The following is a 23,805-nucleotide window of genomic DNA, read 5'->3' as shown; positions in this document are numbered from 1 at the left end:
TCAGTGTTGGATTCCATCTTATGTCAAATGTCACATATTACCACAGCTTATTTTAGGTCAAAGAAAGAAGTACAGTAGCTTTAGTCTAAACTCGGAAATGTTGCTGCTGTAAACTTTCTTTCTGTTCTTTATAATACCTACATGATCTTATATTTTGTAGCTTGGATAAGAAAGGTATACGTGGGTTTTATGTTTATGTTTTCATATGTACATTTTGACCTACAAGAACCCTCCATATTGTGATTTTGTTTGTATGTAAGATACATGTTCTATTTCATTTAGAGGTTTTCTTTACAACTTTCATCACTAATTCCTTTTCTATTTTATCTCTAGGTTTGAGTTTTGGCGTGAAAAATGAAATCAGCAATAAGCCAACTGGAAAATGGGCTCCAAAGCAAGATTCAACGTCCACCACCCAATTAGAAGATCTAGAAGGAGAGGTGCCTTTCGTCACAACAGCACCTACTATGACATTGTTGAACCACCACCCACTTTTAGAGGGGATTCTTCATGAGAGTATCATGAAAAAAGACTTCCGGCATTTACCATCTTACTTTACCAGAACCAAACAGGATGATAAGGATTTGAAAGACAGATTGACTACACTGAAAACAAGGGTTAATCTGGCGCATGCAGACCATTTACCAACATCATATGATGATTCTTCTACACCTACAATTCCTCTTAACCCATCCACAATGATAATGGACACCACTTCTATTGTTACTGAAAATGGGAGAGAGATGCAGGAAACTGTATCATCAGTCCCAGTCCTGGATTCACTGCCAACTTTGGATTCTCATGTTGTACTCCAGACAGGGAAGGGTAATATTTATTATGCATCCCAACAAGATTTAAGACACGTCGAACCTTTATCAATTGCTCATTCTCACTTTCCTGCTACCACACAAGAAAGTATTTTCACATCTGGGGCAACTGAAAGCACCAACAGAATTGCAGCAGATAGGAAAGATACTCAAAAGACTATATCCAACAAATCATCATCTCCAGTTACATTGAATGAAGAAGAAGAGGAAACTACCACCAGCACCATTATTACCACAACTGTGACCATGACAGTGCCAGTACAAGGTAATTCAAGAAATATCGCTTCAATGTGACCACAAATATAACGAGGCAGATTTACTAATACTGTCGAAGGTTTAAGCGTAAACTTGGACAAGACAATCAGAAAAGGTTCCAAATTTATGAATGTAGTGCAAGCTGTATGGTAAATTGGCGCATCTTGCTAGACATTGCTCTCTTCCTTATACCACCTACTAGTTGGTTTAGCTTACGCCAGTTTTTTTGGTGCCAAAATTTTGGCACATGGTGTCGAATTTTAAAACATACCCCTTTCCATTAGATAAGTCCCCTTCCCACTAAGCCATGCCACCTTGTCAAGTTAGACACGCGAAGTGTCTAAAACAGTTAATACATGGCGTATTTTGAATTGTAAACCGGCCCCATAGTCTCTAACTTTGTTTATATATTGTTTGGCAAGTGATGGACAAGGTGTGTATGAGTAAGGGACCAGAGTCTCCTGAAACATTGCAGCAAGGTGACGGGGCATGAGAAGAAGAACTCAGCGTTCTTGGCTTTAACAAAATCAACAAAAACAAAGTAGAGAATAAAAGGACCTTATCGTGTCCAAATGAACAACTTACATCACGTTTATTCCAAGTTTAAGCCCGAAATAAGGTGTTTCCCTGTGTATGTCCTGCTACAATCTATTGCTGAATTGTGTGTATAAGAGGAGCGGAGTGAGGATCCTGACTGCAGGTGTGCCGTAAAGTGATATTACCACTGACCCCTTTTGTGCGGACAGGAGATAGGGCTCCATTACAATGGGAACCTACACTAGTACTTATTCATGGCAACATACAGTACTTACTATTCCAGGGAGGTCCTGCACTTGTTATCGGCAATACTCCATCCCTTAATGTAGTGAAGGCAAATGTGACCTTCAGCTAATTCTCCACCTCCTTTGTTTGTTAAACTTTCAGCGACTTTGCAGAGGGGAAACCACAGGTACTTCCCATGGGGGATTGGAATAAGGTTAACCTAAGCTGCGACTTCCAATTTCCAAAAGCCCTAATAACACACAAAATGAATTACACAATTGTAGCACCTTCAAACAATTGCAGATAAAATATTGTAATTAGTACCCCTTGCAATCCATTATTTTATACTGCCTATTGTTACTCATAACAAATTAATTATATAAGATCCATACAGTATATGTTTCTTGTTTGTCAGTGGAATAAAACAGAAAAAGTAAAAAAAAATGACTCCTTTGTTGGCACAGAAATGTTTACATTGCCATATAAGTAAGACATTCAGCATATCCCAAAGCACATTACAATTAGCACAAATTATTCCCCGACAACTTTTTTGGGCAAAGATGAAATAATAATAAATATAATTCGATTTTCCTATTGTGGCATATGGACATCATAGAGGTTTGGGATGCTCTTCTCTTACACGGTCGCCCATGGAAGTGTTTTTTTTTAACTCAGTAGTTTTAAAATTATTCCATAGGTTTACCTGCAGCCCTACATTATTATATACGTGACCATCAGACGTGTTATTACAATTACCATTTGGAAAAAGAAATGAGAAACCATGAGGCACGAGATTGTAATCTACTCTCTTCTTTCTTACAGAATCTTGCAGTAAAAATTTTACTGCTCCTGAGGGTGTTCTCCTGTCTCCGGTTTATAGAACTGCTCCATATAACACTGGTCTTGACTGCAGTTACACAATCTATGTGTATTCTGGTTATGGAGTTGAAATTAAGGTAAGTACTATGTAAGTTAATGACAGGGAGTGAAAAAAACTGACAAGTAAATGAAATAACTTATGAAGACCATATAACTGCTGTACATTATATGGAAATTTCTCCAGAGTGCCTGAATGGTAATAAAATTAATGTGTATTAAACTTTTGCATAACAGTATAACATTTATAAAAGGGTAAATAGCCAAATTGCTGTAATTCCAGCTTTATATAAAATGTTTTACAGGTTCTGAGCCGACCTTTAAAGTGCAGTATTGAGAAAAGTTTATATAACATGCACAAAGTTGAATAAGAATTCCCATTTAACAAAACTGGAAATGCTTGTTTTGAGTTAGTAAAGACTGAGCATTGTAATGTAGTATACAATATAGTTTCTTAATAGCGATCTGCTCCCTTACCTGATGGTAACAGTCTACCTTATATGCAATGTCCACCATTGCAACCAATTTTATGTTGTTGATCCACTGCATGTCAAATAAATAATCGGCACTGCAAAAGTTTTGAAAATAAATATTCTACCATTTTGTGGTTACAGTTCCTATGGAGACCTATGTGTTTCCATGGTTACAGACTACGATAGTCTGATCCTGCAGACATACTTCCTTCCATCTGTCCCTTACTTCTTGCTAATGTGTAATCGGTAGGTTATAAGAAGTAGGGGACAGATAGAAGCAACACATGACTGCAGTGACAGACTTCTTTTTACGCGCCGTCTTTTGACAGCGACGCGTAAAATTACACTTCGTCTGAACAGAACATCGTAAAACCCATTGCAAGCAATGGGCAGATGTTTGCAGGCGTAATGGAGCCGTCTTTTGAGGCGTAATTCCAGGCGTAAAATGCCCGAATTATGCCTGAAAATAGGTTGTGTGAACATACCCTAACTGTGAAAACACATAGGACTGCATAGAAGATGTACACACAAAATAGTAGGATAGGTATATTCAACACAGCATAGATGATTTGGAGTGATAAAAAATTGGTCGCACAGTTGAACATAGACTTTAAAACATGTTAACCACTCAGGCCAGAATTTTGTGAATCTTGAAAAACCTGCTATGTTCCTTCCAACATATAGAAGAGAACTAGAGAATGCACTTCTAACCCATGCTAAAGATTCAGACATCGTAGGAGATGGTTACATTTAGTCATGAACAGCCATATGGTGCCTCTAAACAGCACCATATTGTGTATTACATTGAATCTAGAGGAGAATATCCCATAATACGATATCCAGTGAAAGATGGCACAAATTACATTTGTTGTTGGATTCCATATGAATCCTAAAAAAAAAAACCTTCATATGCCTTCATAAGAAATGAAGGGCAAATGGAGGTACAGTATGGGATCATGTGGCCGTGTGCATGAGGCCTTAAGGGCATCTTATCATGAATGTAAATATATCCAGTCAAGCCATATAATTTTCAGTGCCTACTCTATGATTCTCATGGGATGGTTCTACAACCTTGACAAAAAAATTCTAAGCAGTAGGCTACCCTTCTTATCAGATATCAGTCCACCTGTTCATCTGAAATGATCTACTGCATGGTATTGGGGTTACCATGGTCCATCATGTCTCTTTTCTTATTTTTGTTAATCCCTTGTTCTAACTAATTGAACTTGTTGCAATGGCTAAAAGTACTGCAATACAATATTAAGATGGTATAGAGCATATATATATATATATATATATATATATATATTACACTTCCATCGTATGTATGTTTGTGTGTTACATTGTGTATTTGTGTATGTATAGCTAATGATAGAACTATTTAATCAAAGGTATGTAGTTAAAGGGTTACTATTAATTAATGATTTCAAATGCTACTGAACGCAGAAAAAATAAATGGGACTATTTTGAATGGAAATCTATAATTAAGGGCTTATGTTCGCAAGTCAACATTCTGTCACTTCAATAATAAAAAAGCATGCTGGATCACCATGTGAAAGAATTTGGTAGTCATTCCAGCCCACCATCCCACCTCCATACCACTGGTGTTCATAGCCTGCCGATTAATTAGAGCTTGGCAATTGCAGAACAGACAGCTCGGCAGTTTGTGCACAGATTTGCACATATTGTATTATAGCAATTAGAGGCAGGCTACCTCAAGGTCGAAATTACCCTCCATGCTACGACAGTCATTTAAATCTCTTTCCATAACATATGGAAAGTTACGGATATATGTACAGTGTGTGAAAATTAATACTATTCATTTGCACCATATACAGTATATCTTAGGTTTTCTAACAAGTAACAGGCATTTAAAGGCAAATAATTATTTGCATACAGTACTTGCATATAAACTGTGAAACAATACTTGAGGTCACTGTAAAAACATGAAACTGGTACTTTATCAACCTCTGTGGTCCCTTAGGGCATGACCAGACGTGGCGGAATTGCTCTGGAATTCCGCTGCGGACAGTCCGCTGCGGAAATCCGCAGCGTACACGTTTCTCCATTGCTTTCCACAGCTTTTTAGTTGTGTTCTTTTACACGTTGTGGAAAACTCCACTGCAGACCATAGGCTGCGGTGCGGAATTTGGTGTCCGCAGCATACACTGGTTTTTGCGGACGTGTAGCGGACTTGTTGCGGACTCATTGCGGAATTTCTCCATTGACTTCGATGGAGAGTCAAAATTCCGCAATGAAGTCCGCAGATGTTATGTGTGTTGTGTAGCGTATTTGTTTTACTACCGTGACATTTCTTCATTCTGGCTGGACCTATGTATTTCTAGGTCTACAGCCAGACTGAAGCCCCATGCACACAAACGTAAAAACGCCCGTAACCACTGGCCGTTATTACAGCACGGGCAGGCCCATAGAAGTCAATGGGGCTCCTGTAATTACGGGTGACTACGTGTGTGCACTTGTAATTACGGGAGCGTTGCTAGGCAACGTCAGGAGATAGTCACTGTCCAGGGTGCTGAAAGAGTTCAACGATCGGCAGTAACTGTTTCAGCACCCTGGACAGTGACTTCCGATCACAATATACATCAACCTGTAAAAAAAATAGAAGTTCCTACTTACCGAGAACTCCCTGCTTCTTCCTCCAGTCCGGCCTCCCGGGATGACGTTTCAGTCCAAGTGACGGCTGCAGCAAATCTCAGGCTAATCACAGGCTGCAGCGGTCACATGGACTGACGTGTCATCCAGGGAGGTCGGGCTGGATGTTGAAAGAGGGACGCGTCACCAAGACAACGGCCGGGTAAGTATGAATTTCTTTTACTTTTACTAGGGAAAGGGCTGTCCCTTCTCTCTATCCTGCACTGATAGAGAGAAGGGAAGTACTTTCACCTCAATACGCAACGGCTAGTCCGCATCAATTTAATGCCCATTTTAGGCAAAGCCGCAACAGAAACTGCAACGCAGATTATGTGCGCCATTGATGCGGACAGTGGCGGAAGAAATATGCCACGTCTTGTCATGCCCTTAGTGGTAAATGCAATGATCTATGTTATGAAAATGTTAAGGATCTGTATAGCAAAGATCTAGTTTGATCTCAATTGGCGATGGGGTGAAATGGGATTTAGGTAATATAAGAACCTTATCATAAAGGTTAAAGAGTCAAATTCATTCTGTTATTATTTATGTTGATATGTCATAGGTATTTTCTCTACATAATTCCCAATATGTTCAAGAGTTGTTACAAATCTTAACTAAAAGCATCATCCTTGAATACCATTTGTTTGGCCCTGCGCTAGATAATTCCATATTATAAAAGGGATTTTTCTGATACAAAGCTCCAAATTCCCTTCATATTAAATGACAAAATTCTGGCTGCCTACAGCAACCACTCCAAGCAGCTTGGAAGCTAATTGTATACAATTTATACATTAAACTCAATGATAAATTAGTATACGGTAAACCGATAAGCTCCCGCTAGTGGTAGCTGCAGGCAGCCAGAGGTTTGACAGTAGGGTAATCTGTCAGATCATTTTAGCCTACCAAACTGGATCCAACATTTGGTAGGTCTTTTTAAAGCATGTGCCCACATACTTTTCAATGTCTTCCTACTAACTTGTTTGCTGAGATAATTATCTTTATTGCAATATGCAAATGAGGTTGAAAGTGCCACTTCTCCGGCAGTGAGTCGATTATTTTGGGGGTATGGCTGACGTCACAGTGAACGCGCATTAGGCCTTTGATGACATTACAAGAAATGAAGAGAATATGCCGGGCAAAATCGGAGAGGAGCATGTGCGAGACTTGAAGAGAACTGTGATGTTTGCATGATGTGGTGACATCAATCATGATCCGGGGGAAGGAGTTGGGAAGGCTTAGATTCTGAGAACTGGAGCACTTGCGGGGAAATTGACTGCCTGAGTGGCACTTCCAACCTAATTTGCATATTTCAATAAAATCAATTGCCTGAGCAAACAAGGTATTAGGAAGAAATCATAAGGTATGTGGGCACATGCTTTCAAAAAACCTACCGTACGCTGGTACCAGTCTGGAAGGCCAAAATTATCGGACAGATTCCCTTTAAATTCTATGTACAGTATATACAAGATCTTAACTGCGACCTCCACCTTCGCATGTACTTTTTTAAATCTACTAGGAAATGCTTATAGAACAACTTCCTAATTTAATGTCACTAATAATTAAGCAATTCGCTAAAATATTCTGAAAAGAACGTCCTAAAGTTGAAGGTACATTTTAGTGTGTCACATGTCTCTATCTGGTGATTCTATGTATAAATGTACTGAATATTGACTGAATATTCTGCACAACCATGAAGTTTGGAGTTCATTCATTTATTTGCTTTATTACCGCTTTTAATTTGTTACATATTTGTATCTCGCTTGTAGTTAATCACAGTAGATGTTATTATTTGTGCCTAGTTTCTAAATAGAAGAACTGTCTGGTATACTGTAGATTACTTCTCTGTTCTCTATCTGGCTCGCAGGTATGGGAAATGATGATATTTAAGAGAACACCTTCGCTGCACTTTCTGCATATTGCTGTATTTAAAATGCTGCTATGGAGACCACTCATCCCTCTTAGCAGAAAGGATAGAAATTGGTAGAGACGTGAGGAGGTTATTGAGAAGCCTGCAGTGTTCTTTATTATTGTCCTATTACAGCTTGTGGCAGCGGGCAAAATGTATTTTCTGTGTAAATGTTATTTTATCACACAGAACTTTTGTGCATAATAGAAAAAATATCTATTTTAAATAACTGCATCTCTGTCCCTAAAAAAAATCTAAATTATACCAATAATTTACCAAAATGAACACTCATTTGCATAATATTTCCGACCATTTTTGCAGTGACTTCTAAACTATGAGCAAGAAGAATTTAGATCTACTGACTGTTCATTAAAGTGGTGGACATACACATTAGTCATGGGATGTTCAGGGAATAACTACGCTGATTGACCTACAGTAACTCTGCCAAAGATTATTCCTGACTAATCATGTTCACTGCTGTCTTCAGAATTAAGAGTTTTTCTGACATTTATATTAATGACCTATCCCCTCCAATTCACTGATTAAAGGGTCCCCGCCGCTCCAGTGAGTGATGCAGCATCTTCATTGCTTACCAGGCACAGCTCCATACATTCACTTACAGTACCTACTGGTTGTACGGAGCTGAGTCCGGTAAGCAATGAATAGGTTCAAAGCGCTCCCCAGAGCGTCCCCTTTAATCCGCTGATCTGTGGGGTTGCCGGGAGTCAGACCACCACCCATCTGATATTGATGACCTGTCCTATTAAACCTATATGAAGAACAGCTTCCTGCAAGCTGATGCATTCTAGGACATAGTCCTGGCCACACTAGATTGAAGTAAAACACGAGGGAAATACCAGGAATTGCACAAATCCCTGCAATTCTGATGAGGTAAATATGAATATGCATTGCAAATGGTGGCATGATAGGGATGATCACGCTAACCACATGAAAATTATTTTTAATGGACTGAAACATAATAGAAGACCTATTATTTTTGAGATTTTGGTTCAAGTGAGGACTTTTTTCTTTCTCCCTCCTCCCCCTTTTTTCCTCCTTTTTCTGTCTTTTTCTTCTCATACGTCCCAATGTATTTGGAGTTCTAATATATATATATATATATATATATATATATATATATATATATATATATATATATATATATATATATATATATAAAACTGGTCATGTTACAGGGGATAAAACAACTGTATAAATGTTTTTCATTAGAATTCTGTCCCCTTTATTTCTAATGTCCCTCTTGGCTGACCATGGCCCTATCTAAAACTTGTGGCTATGGCACAACACGTGTATGGCTCCCCCCTTGTCACATGGTTGATAATAGTAATAGATCTGACACTGAAGAAATACCCATGATGACATAAAGTTTCCTCTGTACGGAGCAGTTCTCTGTACAATATATGTGGAGAGGTGGCGCCAAGTGAATGCTGAGCCATAGCCATAATGTTTACTTGCGGCCAGCCAGGAGAAGCATTAAAAATAAGAGATGACGAAATGTGTAATAAAAAAAAAATTAAGGTTATTTTATCTCCTGTAACATGGCCAAATATAATCAAAACTATAAATCAACCGCTTTAAGGACAATAATTGAGTGCTTTAATGCTTTAGTCTACAGCTAAATTTAAACTTCTGGGTGAGTCTAAAAAGCTACAAGAACTTATTTCCCCTTTCACTGCTGTCTGAGAGAACTAAATACAACTAAATCTCTTTGAAACAACCACCCAAAAATGTATTAAAAAATGGTCTACTAAAGGGGTGGTGCCCTCAAAGAATATAATAATAATGTTTATGTATATAGCACCAACATATTCCGCAGCACTTTACAACTCAGGGGGTACATCGTACAGACAATATCAGACATTACATATTGACAAAACTAATTTACAATTCAAAGAAAAGGAGTGAGGACCCTGCTCTCAGGAGCTTACAATCTATGGGGAAATAAGGGAGACACAAAGTGTGAAGATGGACGCAACGCAAAGTATATGATGGAACTAAAAATCTGTCACAGAATATTTGGTCTATATAAGGCCTCTTTCACACTAACGTTAGTATACGTCTACCTCTCTTCCGTCAGAGGAAGAGAGGATTGAAGATTAAACGGAAAGCAACGGTTCCGTTGGAATTACCATTGATTTCAATGGTAATTCTTTTGTTTCAGTTGCTTTCCATTTTTCTCCGTTTTCTAGGTTTCGGGTTTTTTTAACGGAAGCAAAAGTGCAGTCTGCAGAACTTTTGTTTCCGTGAAATAGATTTCAACTACATAATTTTTTCTATTTCTTGCAATGAAACCTTATTAAAAAAACACGTGTTTGATCAATGGATCAATGTCATTCTACATTGCATGTCATTAAAAAGACTTCCGGCAGAAGACACTTGTTCCAAGGTACATATCAATACAATCTGACAAATCAAGGTACATGAACCGTGATTGTATGAGACGTTCCAGAAAAACAGCTGTAAGGAGGAGGGAGGGCCAGTCGCATGGTAGTTTTCCGATTGGGAACTTTCAATTAACTCATTTATATTGTTCTCAGGTTAGTAACACAGCACATTAACTTTTATTAAGTTTTTCAGTCTCAATTTCCCCCTTTCAAAGGAGAACCAATTACTCCCGCCTCCCGTTTTTCTAACTATCCAGACGCCAACTGAGCAATCGTCACTTTCTTCTTGTACATTAGACACGACAAACACAAAAACAAAGAAATTAATTAGAGTAAATTGTTGAATACTTTAGAAAAACTGCTTGCAGCAATTACAACATGTTTTATTAGTTATATGAAATCAGATAGGACGGATTCAGTAGATTCTATATTGAGTTTCAATAGACAGATGCCCTATAGTGTTGACAACATATTTAAGAATAGCTTTGTCACGGAGAGAAAAATCCACTTCTTAATAAAAAAATTAATCCCTTAGGGTATGTGCACACGTAGTGACCAAAAACGTCTGAAAATCCAGAGCTGTTTTCAAGGGAAAACAGACCCTGCTTTTCAGACGTTTTTTGACCAACTCGCATTTTTTGCGGCGTTTTTTACGTCCGTTTTTGGAGCTGTTTTCATTGGAGTCTATGAGAAAACAGCTCCAAAAACGTCCAAAGAAGTGTCCTGCACTTCTTTTGACGAGGCTGTATTTTTACGCGTCGTCGTTTGACACCTGTCAAACGACAACGCATAAATAACAGGTCGTCTGCACAGTACGTCGGCAAACCCATTCAAATGAATGGCCAGATGTTTGCCGACGTATTGTAGCCCTATTTTCAGACGTAAAACTAGGCATAATACGCCTCGTTTACGTCTGAAAATAGGTCGTGTGAACCCAGCCTTAAGGACATGGCCAATTTATTTTTTTTGCAAGACAAGTTGTAGTTTTTCATTGCAGCAGTTAATGTACCACATAATGTACTGGGAAACGGAAAGAAAATTATTTGTGGGGTGAAATGGATAAAAAACAGTGCTTACGCCATTTTTGTGGGGGTTTTGTTTTTACGGCATCCATCAAGCAGTAAAGACTACTTGTTCACTATATTCTACAGGTTGGTATTATTACACTGATACTAAGTTTGTATATTTTTTTCATGTTTAACCACTTTTATAAATAAAAAAATATTTGCTAAAAAAATATATAGTTTTGTGCGCCATATTCTGAGATCCATAAATTATTTTTTTTTTGTCAATTGAGTGATGTGAGGGCTTCTTTTTTGCAGGGCGAGATTGTAGTTTTTATTGGTACCATTTTGGGGTAGATGCGACTTTTTGATCACTTTTTATTCCATTTTTTTTGGAAGCCGCGTGACCAAAAAACAGAAATTTGGGTGTTTTACTTTTTTTTACAGCATTCACTGAGCGGGTTAAATAACATTCTATTGTAATGTTATTTAACAGACGTGGCGATACCACTTATGTTAACTTTTATTTTTTATTACTGTTTTTTTACTTTGAACCAGCGATCATTGGATTGCTTATATGATATTCTGCAATACTAATGTATTGCAGAATATCGTGTTTCTTAGTCTCCTATGAAGCCCTGCTTGACTGCAGCATCTAAGGGGTTAAAAAGGTGGAATCAAATGGCTCCACCCGTTGCAGTGAGGTGTCTTCTGTATTACACAGCCGCCACCCGCTAAGTCCGTGAGCCTGCTCCATATTTCCCCTTAACGGCTGATACGTACATGTAAGCAGCTGAATAAATAGTCTTGATTAAACAGTTTTGCAGACCTATATATCTCCGTGGTAACAGACTACAAATGAACCCTGTGCAGTCTGATGTTGCAGTCATACTCAATTATTGCTAATCTAGTAAATGTACATTAGTGATATATTTACCATTTGTGTAAAGAACCTTATTAAAATGTGAATTACTGTTCTTTGGAACAGAGTCTTGGAGGTTCATAACATGGACACATGGTTGGGGGGTTCTGGGTGTATCTCTCCATTATTTTATGTTTTATTAGGTAGAAGATCAAATCTACTTTTATGTATTTAGAAGGGACAGCAAGTGTTGTACCCCTGACTTTACAACTCTTAAAACTCTCCCTAGACAATTGCTTGGTCAGCTTTAGCAACAGATTTTACTTTAGCATTTGCTGATTTTGTAGAATAATTCTGAATAATCCTCTACTGGTGCCAGGTTTTCTGAAAGTCTAACACTAGCAAAAGCTGAGTCAGAATTGATTTTCTAGTACCTTGCCAGTTAGAAATAGGATTAGGTTTTTTTTAACCCAAATTGCCAAAGACCAGACATTCTGTTAGACTCTATTAGCAGCTATGAATTTAGATAGTTATCAACATTTAAAGAGGTTGTCTCATGAATACAACCCTTCTCAGATTGAAGTTGAACCAGCAATCCGAAACCCGGATAGGTCATCAGTATGTGATCGGTGCGTGTCCGATACCCGGACCCAGCACCGATCCGCCACAACAGTTGCCTCCAGGCACCGGATGTTTTGAACGGTATGCAGTAGTTGGAGCCGGAAGCAGATGACTCCGACCACTGTATAGCGGCCATTCGGCAGTACTGCAGCTCTGCTCCAATTCACTTAAATATTAGCAGAGCTGCAGTACTGCAGCTCGGCCGCTATTCTTTGACCATCTGCTTCTGGCAATATAGTCCAGGTGTGCGGAGGCAGCCGGAGTGGCGAATCGGTGGAGCATCCAGGTGTTGGACATGCACTGATCAATGTACTAATCACCTATCCGGTCATCAGTTGTTAGAATGTGGAAAACCCCTTTAAGTCCTTGTGTGCTAATAGGGTATATCGAAAGGAGTCATCTTTTATGGTCTACTTTAATGAGGTTTTTTTTCTGTGTAAGTTCCAGGCTAGTTAGCATCTCCTGTGGTAAAATGCCAAGTAGTCTATGATTTAAGGCCATTACAATACTTCAGGATTTACACTGATTTCTACTAAAATGGGACTATTGATCTTTAGTGTTGTGCCATTCAAAGGTTGCAGTTAACTCTTGCCAACAGTCAAATTTCCTATGGTGGATCCTTATTTATGCTCATATTTCATATAAGAGGATGGATGCTGAAATACAGAGCCATATTTCAGTATTTCTTATGTCGGAAATAAGGCTCCATAAAAAGATTTTCACAGATATAGGGTACAGATTCACATGCCTTGGGCTGTTGACAACTTAGTATTTTTACAATTTTATGTAGCACAATAAGTAGTTTGCATTATGTTAAATGGTTTTAAAACATTTTTTACATTTACTTATAAAATATTTTAATAAATCATACATACTATACATTCTATGGTCCATAGGAATGAGAAAATTTACATTCTACATCCTATAAGCTGTAATTTGTATGTGTACTTAAGGTCTTTCTGTGAAATTCGAGAATACATTATGGAAACAATTTGTTATTCTACACCTGCATAGTTGTGGTTTAGTACATTAATGTACTTCATCATTATTGATTGTGCATCAGCTGTTCACATTGTAGCATACAGAAATGCCCTAAAGAAATCTTGTCTCTTCTTCTCCTAATGTCTAGATTTACATAGCAGATCATTGATTTTATAAATTACACAATGCAAAACTGAAATTGTTTGTTTGGAGTGGTTTCACTCTGTGTCAATTTTATACAGACTATTCCCATTGCACTTAAGTGATTATATTAAAAACAAGAGCAGTAATATTCTGACTGGCTGTTAGATACGGAAGATTGAAGTAATGTAATAGGAACTACAGGCTCAAGAGAGTAACCCTCTGGCAGCGTACTATCTATACTGGAATTCTCCTCGGTGGAAGACATATAAGGTAACATACATGTTTCTAAATATACATAAAATTCTTTTTATAAAACACTTGTAGTTATAGCTTCTAACGTCCTGACAGAGGATAAAATATTGGGCCATTTTATGGTATACATGTAGAATATTCAGCCACTTATAATATTTGATAACTTGGTTTTCTGGGATAAATAAAGCTTATTTAACCCCTTCCCTCTTTAGCCACTTTTGACCTTCCTGACAGAGCCTCATTTTTCAAATCTGACATGTTTCACTTTATGTGGAAATAACTTCGGAATGCTTTAACCTATCCAAGCGATTCTGAGACTGTTTTCTCGTGACACATTGGACTTGATGTTACTGGCAAAATTTGCTCGATACATTCAGTATTTAAATGTGAAAAACACCAAAATTTAGCAAAAAAATTGCAAAAATTAGAATTTTTCTAAATTTAAATGTATCTGCTTGTAAGACAGGCAGTTATATCACACATAATAGTCACTAATTAACATCCCCCACATGTCTACATTAGATTGACATCGTTTTTTGAACATCCTTTTATTTTTCTATGACGTTACAAGGCTTAGAACATTAGCAGCAATTTCTCACATTTTCAAGAAAATTTCAAAAAGCTATTTTTACAGGGGCCAGTTCAGTTGTGAAGTGGCTTTCAGGGCCTTATATATTAGAAACCTCCAAAAAGTCACCCTATTTTAAAAACGTCACCCCTCATAGTATTCTAAATAGCATTTAGAAAGTTTCTTAACCCTTTAGACGTTTCACAGGAATTAAACCAATTTTACCTATTTAATTTTTTGTTGTTGCAGAAATTCATTTTTAATCCATTTTTTTTTGTAACACAAAGTTTTATCAGAGAAACGCAACTCAATATTTATTGCCCAGATTCTTCCGTTTTAGGAAATATCCCATATGTGGCCCTAGCATGCTAATGGACTGAAGCACCGGCCTCAGAAGCAAAGGAGCACCTCGTGGATTTTGGGCCTCCTTTTTATTAGAATATATTTTAGGCACCATGTCGGGTTTGAAGGGCTCTTGCGGTGCCAAAATAGTGGAAATCCCCCAAAAGTGACCCCATTTGGCAAACTACACCCCTTAAGGAAATTATCTAGTAGTATAGTGAGCATGTTTACCCTACAGGTTTATTGCAGACATTATTGGAAGTAGGCCGTGAAAATGAAAATCTACATTCTTTCAAAGAAAATATAGGTTTAGCAAATTTTTTCTAATTTCCACAAGGACTATGTAAAGGATCTGCCAGACACAGCTTCTGTGTCAATGCCCATAGGTAATCAGTCTGCACCTGCTTCTATGTCTGTGAGACTGACTCCATCTTCCACCACTCAGGATGGCAGGCTTAGGAGTGGGAAAGCCTATCACAGCCTGGCCAGACGGAGCTAGCTTCCGCCCTCTGTCTATTTATACCTGCCTTTCCTGTTCCTCCTTTGCTTGTGATTCTTCTCTGCTGGTTTCCTGGCCCTGCTGCAGTTTCTTGAACTACTGACCCTCTGCTTGTTATTGACCTTGGCTTTACTGACCACTCTTCTGCTCTGCGTTTTGTACCTCGCTCATCTCCTGGTTTGACTCGGCTCGTTCACCTCACTTGTTGCTCACGGCGTTCCCGTGGGCAACTTCCCCATTTCCCCGGCTTCTTTGTACCCTTGTCTATTTGTCTGTCGTGCACCTATTGAGTGTAGGGACCGTCGCCCAGTTGTACCCCGTCGCCTAGGGCGGGTCGTTGCAAGTAGGCAGGGACTGAGTGGCGGGTAGATTAGGGCTCACCTGTCTGTCTCCCTACCCCATCATTACATAATCACAAACAAATTGTACCCCTCTGTCAGAAACAATATTGACAGGGACCCCATGGAGATGCAGGATGTGTTTGACAAACAAGGTAGCTAACGTCTTACCTATGGGCGTTGACACAGAAGCTGTGTCTGGCAGATCCTTTACAGACTAAAGCAGAAAAAGCACCCCAACATTTGTAAAGCAATTTCTCCCGAGTAAAACAGTACCCCATATGTAGTAATAAACGGCTTCTTGAACACACGGCAGGGCTTAGAAGGGAAAGAGCGCCATTTGGCTTTTGGAGCTCAAATTTAGCAGGAATGGTTTGCGGCGGCCATGTCGAATTTGCAAATCACCTGAGGGACCAAAACAGTGAAAACGCCCAAAAAGTTACTCCATTTAGGAAACTACACCCCTTGAGGAATTTATCTATGGGTGTAGTGATCATTTTGACCCCACAGGTGTTTCATAGAATTTATTAGAATTGGGCAGTGAAAATAAAAACAATCCCTTTTCTTCAATAAGAGATAGCTTTAGCTCCAAATTTTTCATTTTCTCAACAAATATAGGAAAAAAATAACCCATTTGTAAAGCAACTTCTCTGGAGTACGGCAATACCCCATATGTGGTCATAAACTGCTGTTTGGGCAGATGGCAGGGCTCAGAAGAGAAAGAGCGGCATTTGGCTTTTGGAGCACAGATTTTGCTGGATTGGTTTCTTGACACCATGTCGCTTTTGCAAAGCTCAAAAGGGATTCCATTTGTGATATTACACTCCTTGAGGAATTAATCTAGGGGTGTAGGAAGCATTTTGACCCCACAGGTGTTTAATAGATTTTATTTGAGTTGGGCAGTGAAAATAAAAATAATTTTTTTCCCCATAAGACGTAGTTTTAGCGCAAAATTTTTACATTTCTCAAAAAATAAAGTAGAAAAAGGACCCCAACATTTGTTAAGCAATTTCTCCCGAGTATGGCAATACCCCATATGTGGTTATAAACTCATTTTTGGGCCATTTGGCTTTCGGAGTACAGATTTTACTGGATCGGTTTCTGGTCGCTATGTAGCATTTGCAAAGCCCCTGTGGGATCAACACACTGGAAACCCCCAAAAAGTGATCCCATTTTGGAAACTACACCCCTCAAGGTATTCACCTAGGGGGTGTAGTGAGCATGTTAACCCCGCAGGTGTTTTGCATAAATTAGTGTGCACTCGATATTGCAGAGTGAAAATGGGATTTTTCCATATATATGTCAATATGTGGTGACCAGCTTGTGCCACTATAACAAGACAGCGCTCTAATTATTATGCCGTGTTTCCCGGTTTTAGAATCACCCTACATGGGGCCCTAATCTTTTGCCTGGACATATGACAGGGCTCAGGAGTGATAGAGTACCATGCAAAATTGAGGCCTAATTTGGCGATTTACACAGAATTGGTTCACAATTTCAGAGGCTCAGATGGGAAATAATAAAAGAAACCCCCCAGAAGTGACCCCATTTTAGAAATTACATCCCTCAAGGCATTTATTAAGGGGTGTAGTGAGCATTTTCACCCCACAGTTCTTTTCCATAAATGAATGCGCTGCGGATGATGCAAAGTAAAAATTTAAATTTTTCCCCAGATATGCCAATTCAGTGGCAAGTATGTCGTGCCCAGCTTATGCCACTGTAGACACACACCCCAAAAATTGTTAAAAGGGTTCTACCGGGTATGGCGGTGCCATATATGTGGAAGTAAACTGCTGTTTGAGCACGCAGTAGGGCTCAGATGGCTGGGATCGCCATTTGGCTTTTGAAGCGTAGATTTTGCTTGGTAGTAATTTTGTTTATTGCTGGTGTTTCCGTTTATAATGTCGGGGCATATGTAAGCTGGGCAGTGTCTATCAGGGGCATAGTCAGGTGGTATAATAATGGGGTAAAAAATAAAATAATCCATAGATGTGTGTTACACTGTGAACCAATCCTTTCTGCACAGGCTGGTGTCGCACTGATAAATGGTGTCTTTACTTATCCCCCTTTTGGTCCACACTCCGCACCTTTGGAGTTTGGGGAATTTTGCTAGGAAGTGTTGTCCTGGTATAATACGGCCACCTTCGCTTCTAGCAGATATGTTTGGGCACTCCCCTTCCTGGTTCCCTAATTTTAGGGCCCCGATAAATCGCCTCTTGAAACAGACGAAATGTTCCCCTCTGATCTGCACAACCGCATATTTTTTTTATTTCCTGACTTATTGGAGCCTTAACTCATTTTATTTTTCATAGACGTAGTGGTATAAGGGCTGTTTTGTTTGCGGGATGAGCTGTAGTTATTATTGCTACCATTTTGGCATACATGCGACTTTTTGATCACTTTTTATCCTATTTTTTGAGAGGCAAGGTGACCAAAAAACAGCAATTCTGGCATAGTTTTTTAAAGATTTTTTTATACAGCGTTCACCATGCATTATAAATTACATGTTAACTTTAGTCTGCGGGTCAGTCCGATTCCGGCGATACCTAATTTATAGCACTTTTTTATATTTTACAACTTTTTGCACAATAAAATTACTTTTGTAAAAAGTATGTATTTTTTCTGTCGCCAAGTTGTGAGAACCATAACTTTTTAATTTTTTAGTCGACGGAGCTGTATGATGGCTTGGGGCTACCGTGTACCCCTGAAGACGCTACTTGGTAGCGAAACATGTCGGGGGGGCTGCTAAGATTTTAAACACTCACCGCTGACCGGACTTACTGTCATACATTAGTTACTTTAATAATCTAACTGGCTAGGGAAGATACTAGTGCTCCTATGTCAATTACTACATGTGCCTGTTAACACAGGGAACATATGTTTACGTCCGGCCATCAGGTAGTGATAATTTTAACCCATTGTTTGTGGTCTGTCTAGCTATACGTAGCTGAATAAAGGTTATTTATTTTACTATATTTTTGGTAGTTGGGAAATTGGGCTTGGTTGCTTGCAGGCAACCTTTTCTTGTGTAATAGTTTTTATAGGCACCATTTTTGGATACATGCGACTTTTTGATCACTTTTTATTAAAATTTTTGTAGGGCAAAGTGACCAAAAAACAGAAATTCTGGCATTATTTTTTAAGGTTTTTTTTTACGCCGTTCACCGCGTGGAATAAATAACATTATATTTTTAAGCTTAGGCCGTTACAGTCGGGGTGATACCATATATGTATGGTTTATTTTTTTTTTTCAATAATAAAGGACTTGATAAGGGAAAAAGGGCGATTGTGTTTTATTTTATTACTTTTATTATATTTTTTACAACTTTTTTTTCGCTTTCTTTTCACTTTTTTTTACACTTTACTTTAGTCCCACAAGGGGACTTGAAGGTCCAACTGTCAGATTTTTTTTTCTAATACATTGCGCTACCTACGTAGTGCAATGTATTAGATCTGTCAGTCATTCACTGACAGCAAGCCGATAAGGCTTCGCCTCCGGGCGGGGCCTAATTGGTTTCCGTAATGGCAGACAGGAGGCCATTGTTAGGTCTCTTGTTGTCATAATAGCAGTCGGCAGTCGTGCGATTGCAGGGCACAGCTGCCGATCTGCTAGCAACCACAAGGATGCAGCGATCGCATGCATTCGCTGCATCTGAGGGGTTAATGGCAGGGATCGGAGCTAGCTCCAGTTCCTGTCATTACAGATGGATGTCAGCTGTAACATACAGCTGATATCCACCGTTGATGACGCTGGCTCATCTCCTAAGCCGGCGCCATCTTGCCGGTGGCTACGGAAGCCTTTCAGGCCCCGCCTCCGGGCGCGAGCTGGAAGTTTTTCATGCTAGGCACACCGGGAGGCCAGTATTAGGCCTCCGGATGCCATTGCAGCCACCGACACCCCGGCGATTTCATTGTTGGGGTGTCGATGAGCTGCAAACACCTTAAATGCAGTGATAACGTTTGACTGCTGCATTTAAGAGGTTAATGACGGAGATTGAAGCTAACTTTGGTCCTCGCTGTTACAGCAGGATGTCAGCTGTAAGATACAGCTGACATCCTGGGATGATGGCACCAACTCTGAGCCGGTGCCAAGCATTTGTCGTATGAATACGACATTTTGCGGGAAGCATGACGTATACTTACGACAAATGTCGGGAAGGGGTTAAAATAGTTGTCCCAATGGCACACCCTCTCTCAAAACCAAGTGATATCTCTGGGAGAAATTTTCACTGCTGTGGCCACTTTACTGAATTGGCGATTTTGTTATAAATGGTCGTGCTGGAACCGCCAGAATGGCAGCTGCTCATTCCAGTGCCTATCCAATTTAGCTAATAGAGATGACACCTCACGACATTCATATGACTCAACATGGTCAGTGTCGGACTGAAGTACCTTGGACCCACCAGAGGAAATAATTCTTGTGGCCCACCTGTCAGCTATATAGAATTAATGCAACCACTCTTAACTGTGTAGTAAAACGTGTGTAGTAAACCAAAGACCAATATTACCACAACATAGTGACCATATAGTGGTAGACACCAGTCCTACACAAGCGCTCTGCAGACCATATAACTTAAAGGAGTTTTCCCATCTTAGACATTTATGGCGTATCCACAGGAAATTCAATAAATATCTGATAGAAGCAGTTCTCAGCTCTGGGACCCGCACCTATATCTAGAACTGGCTGCAGAATCCAGGCGGAGACACGTGGAGAGAGGGTCACGCGTGCACGCAGCTCTCTCCATTCTGTTCAATGGGAGTTATGGAAACAGCCGAGCAAGAGCTGCTCGGCTGTTTCCATAACAACCATACAACTAAATATCGAGAACTGTGCGCACGCGCGATCCTCCCTCTACTAGTCTCCACCTGGATCCTGCGGTCAATTCTTGATATAGGTGCAGGTCCCAGAGCTGGGACCCGCATCTATAAGACATTTTTGGCATTTCATGTGGATATGCCATAAATGTTTAAGATGGAAAACTTCTTTAATACAATAGAGTGAAATCCAGTAACTCACGGGTGACGTCTTCTCAGATTGGATTCGCTTACTTTTCCTTTTCTTCTTTATCCGGCACAGTTGCCTTCACGCCTTCTCCTGACTCTGCAGAATTTGCATCACAAACATCTTTGGCTTCTTGCTTTTCTAGCACCTCCCCACCCTCTACAAAAAAACCTCACCATTTATAGTGCCCCAGATGGAAATAATGTCCCCTCGGTGGTGCCACACACAATAATAGTACCACACAGCCCCCCCCCCTCTTGTAGATAGTGCCACACACAGCCCTCCTCTTGTATATCGTGCCACACTGTCCCCCACACTGTAGGTAGTGCTACACAGCTCCCCACTGTAGACAGTGCCACACAGCCCGCCACTGTAGATAATGCCACACAGCCCCCACTGTAGACAGTGCCACACAGCCCTCCACTGTAGGCAGTGCTACACAGTCCCTATTGTAGACAGTACCACACAGCCCCCACTGTAGACAGTGCCATAAAGACACCCCTTGTACATAGTGCCACAGACACCCACTTGTACATAGTGCCACACAGACCCCCCCCCCCTTGTACATAGTGCCACACAGCCCCGCAAACAGATGTTTTTTTTACTTACCTAGCCCTGTTCTTGCGATGGACGGAGCTGCCCCACAGCCTCGGGACACCAAGACGGGACCCTTGTATAGGCCAGCGTAATGCAGTGACATCACGCCGGCCTGCGCAGGGATTCTTACCAGCGCCTTATAGACTGCAGGCCTAATGTAGCCTGCAGCCTATTGTATTTAATTGTATCTACGTCCTGAGGATGCAGATACAATTGAATGTGGCAGTCGCTAGCACCAGGGCCCCCCCCCCCCCCCCGGTGCTAAATATTATGAGCCGGGCGGCCCTGCCTACAAGTGTAAGCAGTGGGGCAGGGAGACAATGTCTCTCTGCTCAGCTGCCGGATAAAGGCTAGTCCGACGCTGAATATAATTTATGGAATGTTGACCAGTTGAGACACCCTTTAAGAGTGCAAGCAGGATGTTCAAACTTTGTCATTTAATAACTGTTTTAATGTGGTATCGATCTTAGGGACCATGCCTAACCTTTTAAAGAGAACCTGTCAGGTTTCCTGACATGTCTGTTTTAGTAAATAATTGTATTCCCATTAAATAACAATTCTGGAACATATTTTCTTAGAAATTTGTTTTGTGCCATTCGTCTATTATCTCTTAAAAATGTATGAATAAATTGATAAATGGATGCTACTGTTCAATTTGTCAAAGTGGTGTGTCCTTACACTGTCTTGCTCTGTCAGCACTACTTGGACATTGTCAGTCTGTGTAGTAACACTGCTCCCCCCCCCCCCCAACTGGTAACACCCAGTGGTCAATTTATTCATAAATTGCTAGGAAACAAGGGATAACAAAGGAACGAAACAAGTTCTAAGAAAAGATTTTGTTACTTCATGGGGAATAAAACAATTTACTAAAATAGACATGTCAGTTAAAGTGACAGGTCCTATTTAACCCGTTAGTGACCGCCAATAAGGCCTTTTCACGGTGGCCACTAATGGGCTTTATTCTGATGCATACGCCTTTTCACGGTGCTGCATCAGAATAAATAAACAGAGCAGGGAGCTGTCAAATCTCCCTGCTCTCAGCTACCAGAAGTAGCCGAGAGCTGGGGGCATCCCTGCTCGAACGGGTGAGATCGATATAGGTATCGATCTCACCGTTTAACCCCTCAGATGCGGCGCTCAATAGCGAGGGCCGCATCTGAGTTGTTTTGGAAAGAGGGAGGGAGCTCCCTCTATTTCCCACCGACACCCAGCGATAAGATCGCCGAGTGTCTGTGTCTTCTATGGCAGCCGGGGGCCTAATAAAGGCCCCCAGGTCTGCCTGTAGTGAATGCCTGCTATGCTATGCCAGAGTCATGACCTAGCAGATGCCTGTCCGTTTTACACGGACAGGCAGTAATACACTGCAATACAAAAGTATTGCAGTGTATTATTAAAGCGATCGGATGATCGCATATTAAAGTTCCCTGGTGGGCCTAGTAAAAAAGAAACAAAAAAAGTATAAAGCTATTACATTATTTAACCCGCACGGTGAACGCCGTAAAAAAATAAAATAAAAAACAATGCAAAAATTGCTGTTTTCTGTGAATCCTGCATTAAAAATGTGATAAAAAGTGATCAAAAAGTCGCATCTACTCCAAAATGGTACCGATAAAAACTACAAGTCGTCCCGCAATACAAAAGCCCTCATACAACTGCATCGGCAGAACAATAAATAAGTTATGGCTCTTCAAATATGGAGACAAAAAAACAAATAATTTTAAAAAGGTTTTTACTGTGTAAAAGTAGTAAAAAATACAAAATCTATACAAATTTGGTATCGTTGCAATCTTAACAACCCGCTGAATAAAGTTATTGGGTTATTTATACCACACGGTAAATGGCGTAGATTTAGGACGCAAAAAAGATTGGTGAAATTTCAGGTTTTTTTTCAATTCCCCCCCAAAAAAGTTAATAAAAGTTAATCAATAAATGATATGTACCCCAAAATGGTGCTATTAAAAAATACAACTTGAACCGCAAAAAAACAGCTATGTCGACGCAAAAATAAAAAAGTTATAGCTCTTGGAAAAACGTAAAAAATAGCTTGGTCATTAAGTTTTAAAATAGGCTGGTCATTAATTGGTTAAATCATAAGAAAAAAAAGTGCTGTGTTTAATATGCTTTCTTTACCTACACATTAAGAACCCATTCAAAATTCAAAGGAATTTAAAAAAAAAGTTACTAGAACTTTAAGAAAACTAACAGTACTAACATAAGAAGCTGCTGGCTAACATAGTGATCAACTCAATTAGCTGTTTGTTTTTTCTGTGCTGACCAGTGGTTGCTGCTACTTCTCAGACAGGTAAACAAATCTTGAAAAATGAGTTCTGCTCAGTATCTAACCTGATCTAATGTGAATTAAGGGCAGGGCCTCATAGAGAGAGGCCACCAAAGCAGCTCCTATGGTGTAGGGCAGACCATAGAGGAAGACCTTGCAGC

The 23,805-nt window shown here is 39.8% G+C and overlaps 1 protein-coding gene across 1 annotated transcript in view; it reads left to right on the top strand.

Annotated features, from left to right (window-relative positions):
* The window catches only part of SEZ6 (seizure related 6 homolog), a 579,683-nt gene that overhangs the window by 266,431 nt on the left and 289,447 nt on the right, over positions 1 to 23,805 (top strand). Inside the window, exons 2-3 of the mRNA XM_075854295.1 lie at positions 334 to 1,092; positions 2,667 to 2,800. Coding sequence (XP_075710410.1) covers positions 334 to 1,092; positions 2,667 to 2,800 — 893 coding nt within the window. The remainder of the gene's footprint in view (positions 1 to 333; positions 1,093 to 2,666; positions 2,801 to 23,805) is intronic.

Source organism: Rhinoderma darwinii, chromosome 2, assembly GCF_050947455.1.
Source record: "Rhinoderma darwinii isolate aRhiDar2 chromosome 2, aRhiDar2.hap1, whole genome shotgun sequence".
NCBI lineage: Eukaryota > Metazoa > Chordata > Amphibia > Anura > Rhinodermatidae > Rhinoderma > Rhinoderma darwinii.
Note: the sequence above shows the minus strand (reverse complement) of the source record. Positions and strands in the feature narration are given on the sequence as shown.